The 14,333-nt window shown below is 53.8% G+C and overlaps 1 protein-coding gene across 1 annotated transcript in view; it reads left to right on the forward strand.

Annotated features, from left to right (window-relative positions):
- Window positions 1-14,333, forward strand: part of LOC103352187 (sickle tail protein homolog) — a 97,334-nt gene that overhangs the window by 4,972 nt on the left and 78,029 nt on the right. The window contains 2 exon segments of the mRNA XM_051832430.2: window positions 613-679; window positions 6,839-7,644. Coding sequence (XP_051688390.1) covers window positions 6,839-7,644 — 806 coding nt within the window. The 5' untranslated portion in view covers window positions 613-679.

Genomic DNA, 14,333 nt, shown 5'->3' on the forward strand with positions numbered 1-14,333 from the left:
CGAGATGTTCCCTTTGCAGAGTACATCCACAATGCATATCTCGTGGGCTCCACAGAGGCACCATGGCGGGAGGCAGCTCCCTAGATCACTATAGATAAACACTGGTTCATGCCAGGGTTTCTTTTGTTTTGTTTTGTTTTTTTTCCCCCGTGTTAGAGGTTGCTTCTATTTTTCAAGGAAGTTCTGCATGAGAGCAATTTGGTTTGACCTGTGGAGCTTTGGAGAAAGGGTAGCTCGCTGTATGAAAAGGTTTCTCCAGGGATGGCTTTGCTGCTGAGATTTTCGGGGCCATGGCCAAGGAGGGGCCGGTCAGCTCCCCAGGCTGTGCGCTGCAGGCAGGGACCGCATCCACACACCCCTGCCCCCCAAACAAGCTCTGGCAGAAACAGCCCTGGGATGAAGCGAGCCCTGGCTGTGGTTTCGGTGGGAAGAGGGACTTGCAGCCTCTGCTGACAGAGGAGCTGCAGGAGGAGAGCAGGCTCATCCAGCAGTGGCCGGTATTCCCAGGGCGGAAGGGCGAGGGCTGGCTGGGCCAGGCTAGGAGTGTGCTATGTCCTGGGGGGGTGTGGGGAGAACCTTGTTAGTGTATTTAGTTTGTCTCTTTCTCACCAGGAAATGAAACTTTGTAGAGCTCACAGCAGGACATTGGTGCAGGTGTTTTCTGGGGAAGAAGTGTCAGGTATGGAACAAATCCTGATGCTTTTAACCTGGGCAGAGAAAGGAGGTGACCCAGACAGCAGGTGTACCAGGGAGCACAGGGGTGAATCAGGGTTGGGACCTGTTAGGGTGAACGGCAGCTCCCCGAGGGTGTGTGAGTGTGTGTGTGTACATAGGGTGAACGGCAGCTCCCTGAGGGTGTGTGTGAGTGTGTGTGTGTGTGTGTGTGTACATAGGATGAACAGCAGCTCCCCGAGGGTGTGTGAGTGTGTGTGTGTGTGTACATAGGGTGAACGGCAGCTCCCCAAGGGTGTATGTGAGTGTGTGTGTGTGTGTGTGTACATAGGGTGAATGGCAGCTCCCCGAGGGTGTATGTGAGTGTGTGTGTGTGTACATAGGGTGAATGGCAGCTCCCCGAGGGTGTATGTGAGTGTGTGTGTGTGTACATAGGGTGAATGGCAGCTCCCTGAGGGTGTATATGAGTGTGTGTGTGCATGAGTGTGAGGGTGTTGTGACTGAGTGCTGTGGGAGTGTGTATGTGTGAGGGTTGTGTATGGCTGAGTGTGTGTATGTATGACTTGTGGGGGGTGAAACTGTGAGGGAATGTGTTATGTGTGGGGGAGGGTATGAATGTGGGGTGTGTGAGGTTGTTGTGACTGTGTGTGAGGGTGTGTGTTATGTGTTTGAGGAGGGTTTGAGTATGGGGTTGGTGCATGTGTGTGAGGGTGTGTGTGAGTGTAGCTGTGTGTGACTTTGTGAAGGTGTGTGAGATAGTGTGAGGGTGTGTATTTTGTGTTTGGGGGAGAGTGTGGGGTGTGTGTGTGTATATAAGTGTGAGGGTGTTGTGACTGGGGCTGTGAGACATTGTGAGGGTGTGTGTTATGTGTGGGGGAAGGTATGAGTGTGGAGTGAGTGTGAATGTGTGTATAAGAGTGTGAGGGTATGAGTGAGGGTGTTGTGACTTCGGGTGTATGTGTGACTGTGGGGGGTATTAGCCAGTGTGAGAGTATGTGTTGTGTTTGGGGAGAGTGTGAGTGTGGGGTGTGTGTGTGTGTGAATATGAGTGTAAGGATGTGTGTGTGTGAGTATGAAGGTGTTGTGACTGAGTGTGTGTGGGTGTGTATGTGGGACCGTGTCAGGGGTGTGTTATGTGGAGGGGATGAGTGTGGGGTATGTGTGAATATGAGTGTGAGGATGTGTGTGAGTATGAAGGTGTTGTGACTGTGTGCAGGTGTATATGTGACTATATGGAGGGAGTGTGAGACAGTATGAGGGTGTGTGTTATGGGGGGTATAAGTGTGGAGTGGATGTGTGTGTGTGTAAGGGTGTCTGTGTATGAGTGAGTGTGTGAGGATGTGTCACTGTGTGTGTGAGTGTGAGGCTGTGTGTATGTGTGTGTGGACTATTTATTTTACCTTGTGAGACTAGTGTTATTTACTCCTGGAGTTTGTTGTTATTATTAGAGTGACAGAGGGAGACAGAGCAATCTCCCACCTGCCACTTCACTCCCCAGATGCCCACAACAGCCAGGACCAAAGCTGGGCTCCAGGGACTCCATCCGGGTCTCCATGTGGGGGGCAGCGCCGGCACATTAGCCTCCCATGGTGCACATTAGTGGAAGCTGGAGCCAGGGGCAGAGCCAGGTTTAGACCCAGCTACCCTGGGATGGAATGCAGGTGTCTGAACTGCGCAACCAAATGCCCACCCTGCCTCTGAAAGTTCTCACTCTGTGTGGCCGTGCGGGAAAGACCCAGTGAGTGTTCAAAGCCAGGTCTTTACTTGACCGCCAAGTAACAGTTGAAAAATGAAGCAAAGCCGTGCTGGTGCCTGATTCGGGAAGGGACACTGGCAGGAGAGGCCCCGGGGATTTTACATCGTGGGTGGTGAGGTCTTCCTCATCACCCCTGTTGTCTGCCGGGTCCACTTGGTGTTGAATATACATGGTCCCCTGAAGACTGGAGGGGGTTCTCCTCACTTCCCCATGGATGGCTCCTATGTGGGCACGTTTTGGCAGGTGCATGGCCCTTGGCTCATGAGCCCAAGTTGTTTCATTTTGGAGGCTCCTGCGTGTATCCACTTTCGGCTGCGCCATGGGATCCTCACGTCATTCTCTCCGTCTCTCCCTGGGGACAGCCGTCTTCACTCCCAACCTCTGAGTCTCCTGTCTGAGGGAAGCAGCCAGCCTCAGGCTCCGTGTTCTGTAAACGCTCAGAGCGAGTGTTCAGCTCTGCTGTGTGGCCCCATCAGGGATGCCAAGATTCTCTGTGAAGTTTTCACAGCAAGACTGATCACGCAACATCGCCGGCAGGTCCTGCTGCTGACGGCCCGGGCTGGCATCTGCCCTCCCTGGCCGAGATACCACTGTTTGGTCTCCAAGCCGTGGTGCCTGTTGGCTGTTTTTTTTTTTTTTTTTTTTTTTGACAGGCAGAGTGGACAGTGAGAGACAGAGATAGAGAGAAAGATCTTCCCTTTGCTGTTGGTTCACCCTCCAATGGCCGCAGCGGCCAGCGCACCACGCTGATCTGATGGCAGGAGCCAAGTACTCATCCTGGTCTCCCATGGGGTGCAGGGCCCAAGAACTTGGACCATCCTCCACTGCACTCCCTGGCCACAGCAGAGAGCTGGCCTGGAAGAGGAGCAACCGGGACAGAATCCGGAGCCTGACCGGAACTAGAACCCAGTGTGCTGGCGCCGCAAGGCAGAGGATTAGCCTAGTGAGCCGCGGCGCTGGCCCTGTTGGCTGTTGATTGTTCAGACTGCCACCCACATCCGCTGTGCACATCCCACGCAGTGATCCACTTACTTCTGATTAACGGTTCATTTCTTTCCGATATCTTCTACACATGACACCAGCAAGGCTAATGAGTTTTTCCTCCTAATGAGCTTCTTTGAGGATTTTTAAAACTTTTTTTAACATTTATTTATGTCTTTGAAAGGCAGAGTGCTGGGGAGAGAGGAAGATACAGAGAGACAAGACAGAGAGATCTTCCATGGCCTGGTTCACTCCCCAAATAGCCAGAGCTGGGCCAGGCCAAAGCCAGGAGCCAGAAGCTCCACCCAGGTCTCCCACATGGGTGACAGAGGCCCAAATTCTCAGGCCTTCATCTGCTGCTTTCCCAGGTGCATTAGCAGGGAGCTGGACTGGAAGTGGAGCAGCCAGAACTCGAACCAGCACCTGGATATGGGATGTTGTGTGGCAAGCAGCAGCTTAACTCGCTGTGCCACATAACTGGCCATGATGTTCATTTGTTTCAAGTCCTTGTATGATGTGCCTCCCAACGATGTCTTTTCACATCACCAAATGTGTTTTTAAGACACCTCTGCCGTTTTAAAATATGTTTTTTAATCAGATAAAACTACGTTGACATTTCCCTTTCACTGACATTCTGCGTCCTTCTAGACTGTTCTAGAATGTTGATGTCTCTTTGTCTTCCCTCTCCAGAAAGCAGGAGGTTTCTATTGGGTGCTAGTGAGGCTGGAGGAAGAGCAAAATGAGCGGGGAGCCACCTGTTAAAATGGTGGTTCCTCCCTAGCAGGTTCTGGAATTTTCTTTTTGGAATTAATAGCAGGAATGACAGAGGACTTCCCATTGGTTGGGCACTGTTTGCTGCCTTCTCCATGGAGGCTTCTGGGGTCTGTGCTCATTTTGGTTGACTGTTGCATTGTGGGGGATTTAGCCAGGGCTCTGATGCCAGGGCTGAGCCAGTCCCTCTCGTAATGCCCTGTGTTGTTCACTGTTGAGCAGTAACCTTCTGTTCATTGGGCCCCGAGCTGTGGGAGACAGAGCAGGAGAGGTGGACGTCCCTGTGTTGATTCCTACAAGACCTCTATCCCTCGGCTGCCCTGGCCGCTCTGGGAGCAGGACAAAGCAGGCATGCTGGGAGAGGTCCTCCTGATCTCAGGCACCGAGCTACCAAGTTGTGTGTCTGTCTGTGGGGTGGCGACAGAGAGAAGTCTGGGGGCTGTGCAGAGCAGGTGCACCTGAGCCCGAGCTTGTCACCACAGGGTGAGGACGTGGGGGAGAGAGCCCAGGGTGAGGACGGCTGGAGGACATCGCAGGCTGGGTTTCAAGAGTGGGGAGCCACCCAGCCTGTTGTGGTGGGAACCCAATGGGGGGTGGGCAAGGACCTAGCATCCCCTGGGACTCCCCAGAAATGGTTGTCTGGGTGGAGGCTGAGAGGCCCGTACAGGGGTGCTCCCACAGCTCAGAGGGCTCGTCCTGGCCCATGTCCTCATGGGTGAGGGGTGGACAGGACCTTGGCTTGCTCAGAGCAGTGGATGCTGCCTGGTCCTATGCATGTGTATGAAAAGGCATCGTTTGGGGCTCTGTCACATTTCAAGCCTTCTCCTGTTGCCTCTGATTTCTACTCTTTCCCCATCATGCTCACCATGGGTCTTGGCTGGTTTTTTTTTAAGGTTTATTTATTTATTTGAAAGACAGAGTTAGAGAAAGAGAGAGGGAGAGAGACAGAAAGAGGTCTTCCATCCACTGGTTCACTCCCCAGATGGCCACAGCTGGGCCAATCCGAAGCCAGGAGCCAGGAGCTTCCCCCAGATCTCCCATGTGGTGCAGGGGCCCAAGGACTTGGACCATCCTCCACTGCTTTCCCAGGCCATAGCAGAGAGCCGGATTGGAAGTGGAGCAGCCGGGACTTGAACCGGCGCACATATGGGATGTTGGTAGCACAGACAGCTTTATACCTGCTATGCCACAGCGCCGGCCCCATCATCCTGGTTCTTGTCGTCTCCTCACCCCACCCTCCCACACTTACACTTCTAATCCGTCAGATCTCCTGGGAGCAGGATGGGGCACGTGGACTCCTGTGCTGGCACAGAGCAGACTTGAATGGGGAGCCGGAGCCATTGGTGCCCTTTGGGCCATTGGGGGAATCCAGTGCACGTGCCCCTCCCGGGTCTTGGCCTGACCCCAACGCAGCAGAAAGTCCCTGTGCTCCTGAAGGCGCCTGCTAGTGCGCCCTGCTGGAAGCGCTTGGTCCCCAGAGCATCTTCATCTCCCCATCTCTCTCTGGGTGCCGCAGGGTTGGCAGATGAAGACAGCTTCCCTCTGAGCTTTCCTTGGTCCCATCCCTTGATAGCGTCAGCTTGGAGACCTGGGAAAGCCAGGTTACTATTTCCCGGAGTTCCCGGGGGGAAGACGTGCACAAGGGAAGTTTTGGAAAACCCCGCTGCAGCACTACTGGCCCATTCGACCCGCATTTGTCAAGCGTCTCTCTCCATCTTTTCCCCTCAAGCCCGAGAGACAGGGCTGTACGTCGGGCGCACTAGCTGCCTGAAGTCTCTGTGATGAATTGCCGCAGACTTAGCGACATACAGCTGCTCAAGTTTGTTATCTGACACTTGGGAGGGGCAAGAATCCAAAATGGGTTTCATGACCAAGGTCACTGCATCTTACAGAGACACAGGCCCCGAGGGAGCCTCCCTTTCCTGCTCTTTTCCGGCTTCTGGGGACACCTGCCCACTTCTCCATCCTTAACGTCAGCAGTGTGGCATCCCCGTCTCTCTGTGTGTGGCACAGCTTCCCCCTGTCCCGACCTCCCTGCCCTGCCCCCTGTCCATTTCATGAGGACCCTGTGATTGCATTGGGCCCACTGGAGAGCATTTCACCAATCTCAGCATTCTTAGCTTCTTTTTTTTTTAAGAGTTCTTAGTTTATGTATCTGAGAGTTAGAGTTACAGACAGACAGGCAGAGACAGAGAAAAAAGTCTTCCATCCGTTGGTTCACTCCCCAAATGGCCACAAAGGCCAGAGCCATGTCTATCTGAAGCCAGGAGCCAGGAGCTTCTTCTGGGTCTCCTATGTGGGTGCAGGGGCCCAAGGACTTGGGCCATCTTCCACTGCTTTCCCAGGCCATAGCAGAGAACTGGATCAGAAGTGGAGCAGCTGGGACTAGAACTGGCGCTCTTATGGGATGCCGCACTGCAGGCAGAGGCTTAGCCCACTACGCCACAGCACAGGCCCCCGTCATCTTTAACTTCTCCATACCTGTAAAGTCCCTGAGCCTGGGGAAGGTTCCAGAAATGAAGGCGTGAACACCTTGCAGGGGAGGCAGGGGGAGGCCGGGCAAGGGGGGCCTCAAGGAGGCCACACCATCAGTCACATCGAGACGCCCCCGAAACCTGGGTGTCAACGCCATGTTCTCATGCCTGGTTGTATTTGCAGATGCAGAGGGAAATGGTCTACACACGAGGAGAAGGCCCCAGCGCCTCCTGACCGGGCTCCATGGCTCATCCCGCCCACGCGATCCTGAGCTCCCCGCAGTCCACGCCCGTGCCCCATTACATGCCCCCCTCCCCATCCAGGATTCCGTACGGGGGCTCCCGGCCCATGATGGTGCCTGGCAATGCCACCATCCCCAGGGACAGACTCTCCAGCCTGCCTGTCTCCCAATCCATCTCTCCCAGCCCCAGCGCCATCCTGGAGAGACGGGAAGTCAAGCCGGATGAGGACCTCAGAGGCAAGAACCTGACCATGTATAGGAACGAGGGTGTCTATGCGGACCCCTACCTCTACCACGATGGGTGCATGAGCATAGCCTTGTCCCACGGAGGCCATCCCCTCGATGTCCCCGACCACATTGTCGCCTACCACCGCACAGCCATCAGCTCGGCAAGCACCTACTGCAACCCCTCCTTGCAAGCTGAGATGCACATGGAGCAGGCGCTGTACCGGCAGAAACCCAGAAAGTACCCTGACGGCCAGCTGCCCACCCTGGGCACCAAGACGCGGCCTGCCTCCCCGCACCGGGTTGGCGACTTGCACATGCTGGACCTGCCGGCTCACAGCGCCCACGGGCTCCCCCATACCATGCAGCCTAGCCGTCAGTCCTTCAAGAAGGAGCCAGGCACCTTGGTGTACCTGGAAAAGCCACAGAACCTTCCGGGCTTTGTGGACCTCGGGCCACCCCTGGTCAAGAAGCAAGTATTCACCTATAACACAGCCACTGTTCCCAAAGACAGAGAGACCAAGTAAGGCGTGGGGAGAGTGGGCGAGGGCTGGGCTGCTTTCCAGTGGTCCCCCAGGGAACACAGGGCATGCACCAGCCTCGTGCCGCCCACAGCTGACCCTGGTCTGCCAAGTGTTTCCAAGTGGGTGGGGTCCGGTGAGGCTGTGCTGAGCGGGACAGGTGCACCTGTGGGGTCAACAGCATGCAGGCCTTGGGGTGTGGGTCTCACGGTGTTGTCACCATTGTGCACCTGAGCCACTCTGAAGAAAGTCAGGCCATGCAGGAACCATGGGACACAGATGTCTCTGGGGATTGTGGTCACTGCTCTGCTGTCCGGTATAGGGAGTGAGGGGTTCAGGGAGGAGGCGTTTGAGTGGCGCTTGGCATTTTTCGTTTAGAATGTGGTTTTGTTTTGTCATTGTCTTCAGGATTGATAAAAACCTGAATTTGTATCAGGATAGAATGGGTTGGAATTAATGCTCTTAATGGTCCTAGTGAGTGACATTCTGTGGATTTTGATTTCCTTTGTTTCTAAGATTTATTTATTGGAAAGGCAAAGTGACAAAGAGGGAGAGACAGAGGCAAAGAGATCTTCCATCTGCTGGTTCATTCCCCGGATAACCATAACAGCCAAGATTGGGCCAGGCCAAGGCCAGGGGCCAGGGACTCCACCTGGGTCCCCTATGTGGGTGGCAAGGACCCAACTACTTGCATCTTCTGCTGCCTTCCCAGGTGCATTTGCAGGGAGCTGGATCTGAAGTGGAGCAGCGGGGACCTGAACCTAGACCAGTGCTCTGATGTGGGATGTTGGCATCACAGGCAGTGGCTTAATGCACTATACCCCAGTGCTGGTCCCTTAAATTTCCTTATATGCATAATAATTTACTAGTCCATAGCCTTCCTACTCTATGTCCAAAGCTCATTCCCTATCAGAAAAGCTGGTTTTGGGGCCAGCCTGCAGCACAGTGGGTTAAAGCCCCAGCCTGCAGTGCTGGCATCCCACATAGGACCAGTTCTAGTCCCAGCTGCTCCTCTTCCGATCCAGCTCTCTGCTGTGGCCTGGGAAAGCACTAGAAGATGGCCCAAGTCCTTGGGCCCCTGCATCTGTGTGGGAGACTCGGAAGAAGCTCCTGGCTCAGCTCAGCTACAGCTGTTGCAGCCATTTGGGGAGTGAACCAGTGGAATGGAAGACCTCTCTCTCTGGCTCTGCCTCTCTCTGTAACTCTGTCTTTCAAATAATAAAAAAAAAAAATAACTCTTTTTTTTTTTAAAAAAAAAAGCTGATTTTGATAGAGGGAATTTCTCTAAGCCAAATTGGTCACAGGAAGTCAACGTCATTATTGTGATCAGCTAGGCTCAGAAGCTGGGTCCCTTGTCATGAATTTCCCTTGTCATGAATGCATTCCGAAGGGGATGGAAAATCCAATCAGGTGTTTGGTTATTCAACCCCTTAGCAGAAGCCTACTGGGCACACGGGTTGCCGGCCTCACTCACTGACACGGCTTTACCGGAAGTGGACCGGGCCTGTGAATGCCATGTCACCTGCCCACCCCGCGATTCACACACACACGGGGAATCCCTGTCTCCCTACGTCGTCAGAGGGGCGTCCCTCAGGCACAGGGAACATCCCAGTGGAGAGATTTTAGGAGGCTGGGAGGTGAGTAAACATGATTATTTTGGGGTCATCCATGTGACACACAAATTCTTTTTTTTTTTTTAAGATTTATTTTATTTATTTGAAAGACTGAGCGACAGAGAGAGGGATGGGGAGAGAGAAAGATTCTCTGTGTCCTGGTTCACTCCCAAATGGCTGCAACAGCTCGGGCCAGGGCTGGGCCAGGTTGAACACAGGATCCTGGAACTCCATCCGGGTCTCCCATGTGCGTGGCAGGGGCCTAAGGACTTGAGCCATCACCTGCTGCCTCCTCAGGCCATTAGCAGGAAGCTGGATGGGAAGGTGGAACAGCCAGGGCTATGGGATGCCTGCATCCCAGGTAGTAACTGAACCTGATGTGCCACAACACCAACCCCGTGACACAACAAATGTCTCTCACTTGGCCAGAAAAACAAGGACAGTAGATGCCTGCAGTGCTGGCATCCTGTGCCAGTTCAAATCCCAGCTGCTCCACTTCCAATTCAACTCCCTGCTATGGCCTGGGAAAAGCAGCAGAAGATGGCCCAAGTCCTTGGGCCCCTGCACCCATGTGGGAGACCTGGATGAAGCTCCTGGCTCCTGGCTTCCATGGCCCAACCCCAGCCGTTGCAGCCATCTGGGTAACTCTTTGCCTTTCAGATAAATAAATGCATCTTTAGAAAAAGCAAAGACAGTGGCTGGCGTGATTGTGCAGAACTAAGGGAAAATGAAGGGTTGGGCATTAGCATTCATTGTCTCCAGAGTCCTTTGGAAGTGACCGTCTAAGGATCAGAGCAGCCCAGGGGCAGCCGACGGGAGTGGCTCATGTTCAGGGCCGCAGCCAGAGCAACATCTGCCCAGATGGGCCAGGCTCGGACACGCATTCCCTGTGCCTCCCAGGCAGGATGCCCAGTGGTGGGCGAGGTCCCCCTGGTGGGAAAGGGCCTGTGATAGAGAGGTCAGGACTCAGAACAGGAAGAACTGAGTGCAGACAGCAGGGAACACCTGGCAGCCTGGGCTGTGAGCACCTGCGCCTGCCACTCTGGCCCCCTTGTGGGTAGCGGAGGATCTGAGACCAGAATCCACCACCTGGAGCCCAGCACAGGGCCTGCCTTGCAGGGTTCCAGGCACTTCCTGGCCAGCCAGGGCAACTGCCAGCTCCCCAGAGGCTGGGCTCCGTGTCACCCACGCACATGGCCTCATGTGCATCCCTGAGTGCTGCTTGCTTTGGTTCTAGAGAGAACGAAACCCTGGCGTCCTCCCTCCATGCTCCCCAGTCACAGCCCAGCAGGATCTTAGCTCCCACACCCTGCAGGGCCTCAGCTCCTTTCATGCAAGGAATCTGCTGACCCCCTGAGGCTTTTCTGTTTTGCACATTAGAAAACCTCTTCAGGAAATGTGAATGGCTGGTATTTCCAGAAAAACAAATACTAGGAAAATGGACTGGAATGATTGAGGCTGTGCTGAGATACACTGTCACGACCACTCTCCTGTTCAGACGTGTGGGTGTAATTGTACAATTGTATGGGAACACTGCCAAGCAAGAATTTTATCTACTGCACCTGATCTAAGTGATGCCTCACCTGTCTCTCCCAACGGTGGAACTGGGGTGCTTACATATAGGTGGCCTGTCTGGATTGCCTCCCCCAGTCGCCCCGTAGATACACACACACACACACATACACATATGTGAACACACGTGCACACACACCCTCTTCATTTGCAATCACTCTCACTAAAAGACCAAAACATCATCCTCTAACTCAGCCCAGGCACGTGGGAGGAGTAAACAGATTCCTTACTAAAAGGGACCACCAGCTGTCTCCCTACCATACCTGGGCAGGTAAGAACATGGGACCTGTGGGGCTAGGGCCAGGCTCCCTCCCCTTCGACCACGGTTCCCCGTGTGGCATGCTGGGTGACTGGGCTGCACTGAGGGCCCGCTGGGCTCTGCAGAGGGCCGTGCGTGCTGGCAGCTGTGGGGGCTGAGCCAGGCTGGAAGTAGAAGATAGCAGGCGGCACCGTGCCCTGCATCATCTTGACCCCACACCCTCATCCACATCTTAGAGGTGCCAATGCTGAGGGTCAGGGAGGGTGAATAGCTTGCCCAAGGTCACAGAGCCAGAGAGTGGCATAGAAGCCCAGCTCCCCTGGAGAACCCATCCATCTCCCGCCACGTGCAGTGTCCCACCCCGGGAGGGAGCCCCAGGAGCCCCAGCTGCACCGGGCAGAGAAGTCAACTCAGGGATGAATTCTGGGCATTTCAATCCAAACCCTTCAAAAGCTCGGTTCAGGACTAGGTGCTATGGCACTGCCCTCAAGGGATATTTACAATCATAAACATGGCAGGATTTGCATAATTGCACTGCTAAATATATACACGCCACTTAAAATACCACTGCCCTAGCTGGCATCTGAGCACAATTATGCAGAAGTAGGGGAAGAGAGAAAAGAACATTTCTTGGCAGATTTTATTTTTAAAAAAATTTAAATCCAAAATGCATCTTTTTTTTTCTTTTCTTTTTTTTTTACAGGCAGAGTGGACAGTGAGAGAGAGACAGAGAGACAGGTCTTCCTTTGCCTTTGGTTCACACTCCAATTGCCGCCACGGCCTTAGTGCTGTGGCCAGTGCACCACGCTGATCCGACGGCAGGAGCCAGGTGCTCTCCTGTTCTCCCATGGGGTGCAGGGCCCAAGCACTTGGGCCATCCTCCACTGCACTCCCGGGCCATAGCAGAGAGCTGGCCTGGAAGAGGGGCAACCAGGACAGAATCCGACGCCCCGACCGGGACTAGAACCCAGTGTGCCGGTGCCGCTAGGTGGAGGATTAGCCTATTGAGCCATGGCGCCGGCCCAAAAAGCATCTTAGGACCATGTCAAAGAAAAACATTTTAAGACGGAGATGCCAGAAACAATTATCAAGGCACCAAATTAGAGTCCATTGTCTCGCCTGTGCTGGGATGTGATTGACTGCAGGCATATTGGACCTGTGAAAGTGTTTTCAAGAGTCTTGAACCTCTTCAAGTCCTGAGCACAGGGCGCAGAGAGCAGCACCAGTTCCTGTTGTCTGTGTAAGCACTGGGGAGAAGGCAAACGAGGGTTAAGATTTATTGATTTATTTTAAAGAGTGACAGAGAGAGATCTTCCGGCTACTCTCTCACTCCTTGGATGATGGCTGGCCAGAGCCAGGAGATTCTTCTGGGTCTCCCATGTGGGTGCACGGGCCCAAGCACTTGGGCCATCCTCCGCTGCCATCTCAGGTAGATAGGAAGTGGAGCAGCCAGGACTCAAACTGGCTGGCATCGCAGGCAGTGGCTTTACCTGCTACACCACAACACTGGCTCCCAACAGTGAGAATTTTGAGCCCAGGAAACCGCAGGATGGTGGGGATCAGACAGGTTAGTTCTCCCTTTCCCATCCTTGCTCACTCACCGACACCCAACTGTAGCCTGTTAGAAGGAACATGATTTTATCACAGTGCTGTTGACTTGAAAATGAAGATAAAGAATGAATAATTTCGTGTTGGTGGTTCTTCTTCTTCTTCTTCTTTTTTTTTTACAGGCAGAGTGGACAGTGAGAGAGAGAGAGACAGAGAGAAAGGTCTTCCTTTGCCTTTGGTTCATCCTCCAGTGGCCGCCGCGGCCTTAGCGCTGCGGCCGGCGCACCACGCTGATCTGAAGGCAGGAGCCAGGTGCTTCTCCTGGTCTCCCATGTGGGTGCAGGGCCCAAGAACTTGGGCTATCCTCCACTGCACTCCCAGGCCATAGAAGAGAGCTGGCCTGGAAGAGGGGCAACTAGGACAGAATCCGGTGCCCCGACTCGGACTAGAATCTGGTGTGCCGGTGCTGTTAGACGGAGGATTAGCCTATTGAGCCGCAACACCGGCTTCATGTTGGTTCTTACATGTGCCATATTCTAATGAATTAGACATCTCTTCTTTTAATTTTACTTATTGATTTTCACTTTATTTGGAAGGCAGAGAGAGCAAGAGAGAGAGAGAATCTTCCTTCCACTAGTTCACTCCTCAAATGCCCACAACAGCCAGGGCTGGGACAGGCTAAAGCCACAAGCCAGGAACTCCATCCAGGTCTCTCGTGGGTGCCAGGGACTCAAGTGCTTGATCCATTGCCTGCTGCCTCCCAGGGTGCACATTAGCTGGGTGCTGGAATCAAAAGTGGAGGAGCTGGGACTCCAGACAGGCACTGTGATGTAGACAAAGGTGTCCCAAGCAGCAACGTAACACCCAGTTGTGCCCAACACCCGCTCCTGGCACCTGTTGTCTTTTAGGAGATGGTAACCAGTGTCTCATGATGGCAGATGCCGTCTGGGAGGTGTGGAGAAGGCAGTGTGTACACATACAGGACAACACAGGTGGCAGTGGGGAGGCCACAGCTCTTGGGGTAGGGTAGTGACATCCAGTCCCTGTGACTTCCAGAAGAGCAGTCTCTCGTCTGAGCTTCTACAAAGTGAGGAGCTGAGGTCACATCACTGAGGGGATTCCCTTAGCGGGGACGCCAGGATGCGAGCAGGTCCAAGTGGCCAGGAGATGCTGCCTCGAGGCCAGTGTGTCTCGGGCGGATGGCTCTGTGCCTGTCTTCCCAAGGCTGTAAAATCCCTTCATGAAACAGCAACGTCATTCCCATTCCTGGCACATAAAGCAGCCCTTACAAATGATAAAATTCCAGGACATTTATGTTGGCCATTTCCTGGTGCTGTGTTGGTTCGGATCATATAAAATGTCTTTATTGAATGAACACTCGAGATTCAAGGGCACTCGCTGCCCTCTGGGAAGGATGGCTCTTGCTGCTGATACATGGCAGAGTCCTCGTGGAAGTGTGATTTTCCAAGACAGCCAGCTTGAGCCGAGGTCCTGCTTTTATGCTACTTTGCACCTAGAGCAGCAAAGTAATGGAAAATCTTGCCCTGGCCAGGCCCCTGGCTCTGCAGAAAGGGAGACGGTGTGGGACACTGGGTTTCCTGCTGCATCAGTAGGGCCAGAACAGAGCCCTGTGCCTTTACTCCGTTAGAAAGACTTCTGTGCACAGCTGGGAGCCGGTGTCCGTCTCTAATCATTGTAC

Source organism: Oryctolagus cuniculus, chromosome 13 (assembly GCF_964237555.1).
Source record: "Oryctolagus cuniculus chromosome 13, mOryCun1.1, whole genome shotgun sequence".
Taxonomy (NCBI): Eukaryota; Metazoa; Chordata; class Mammalia; order Lagomorpha; family Leporidae; genus Oryctolagus; species Oryctolagus cuniculus.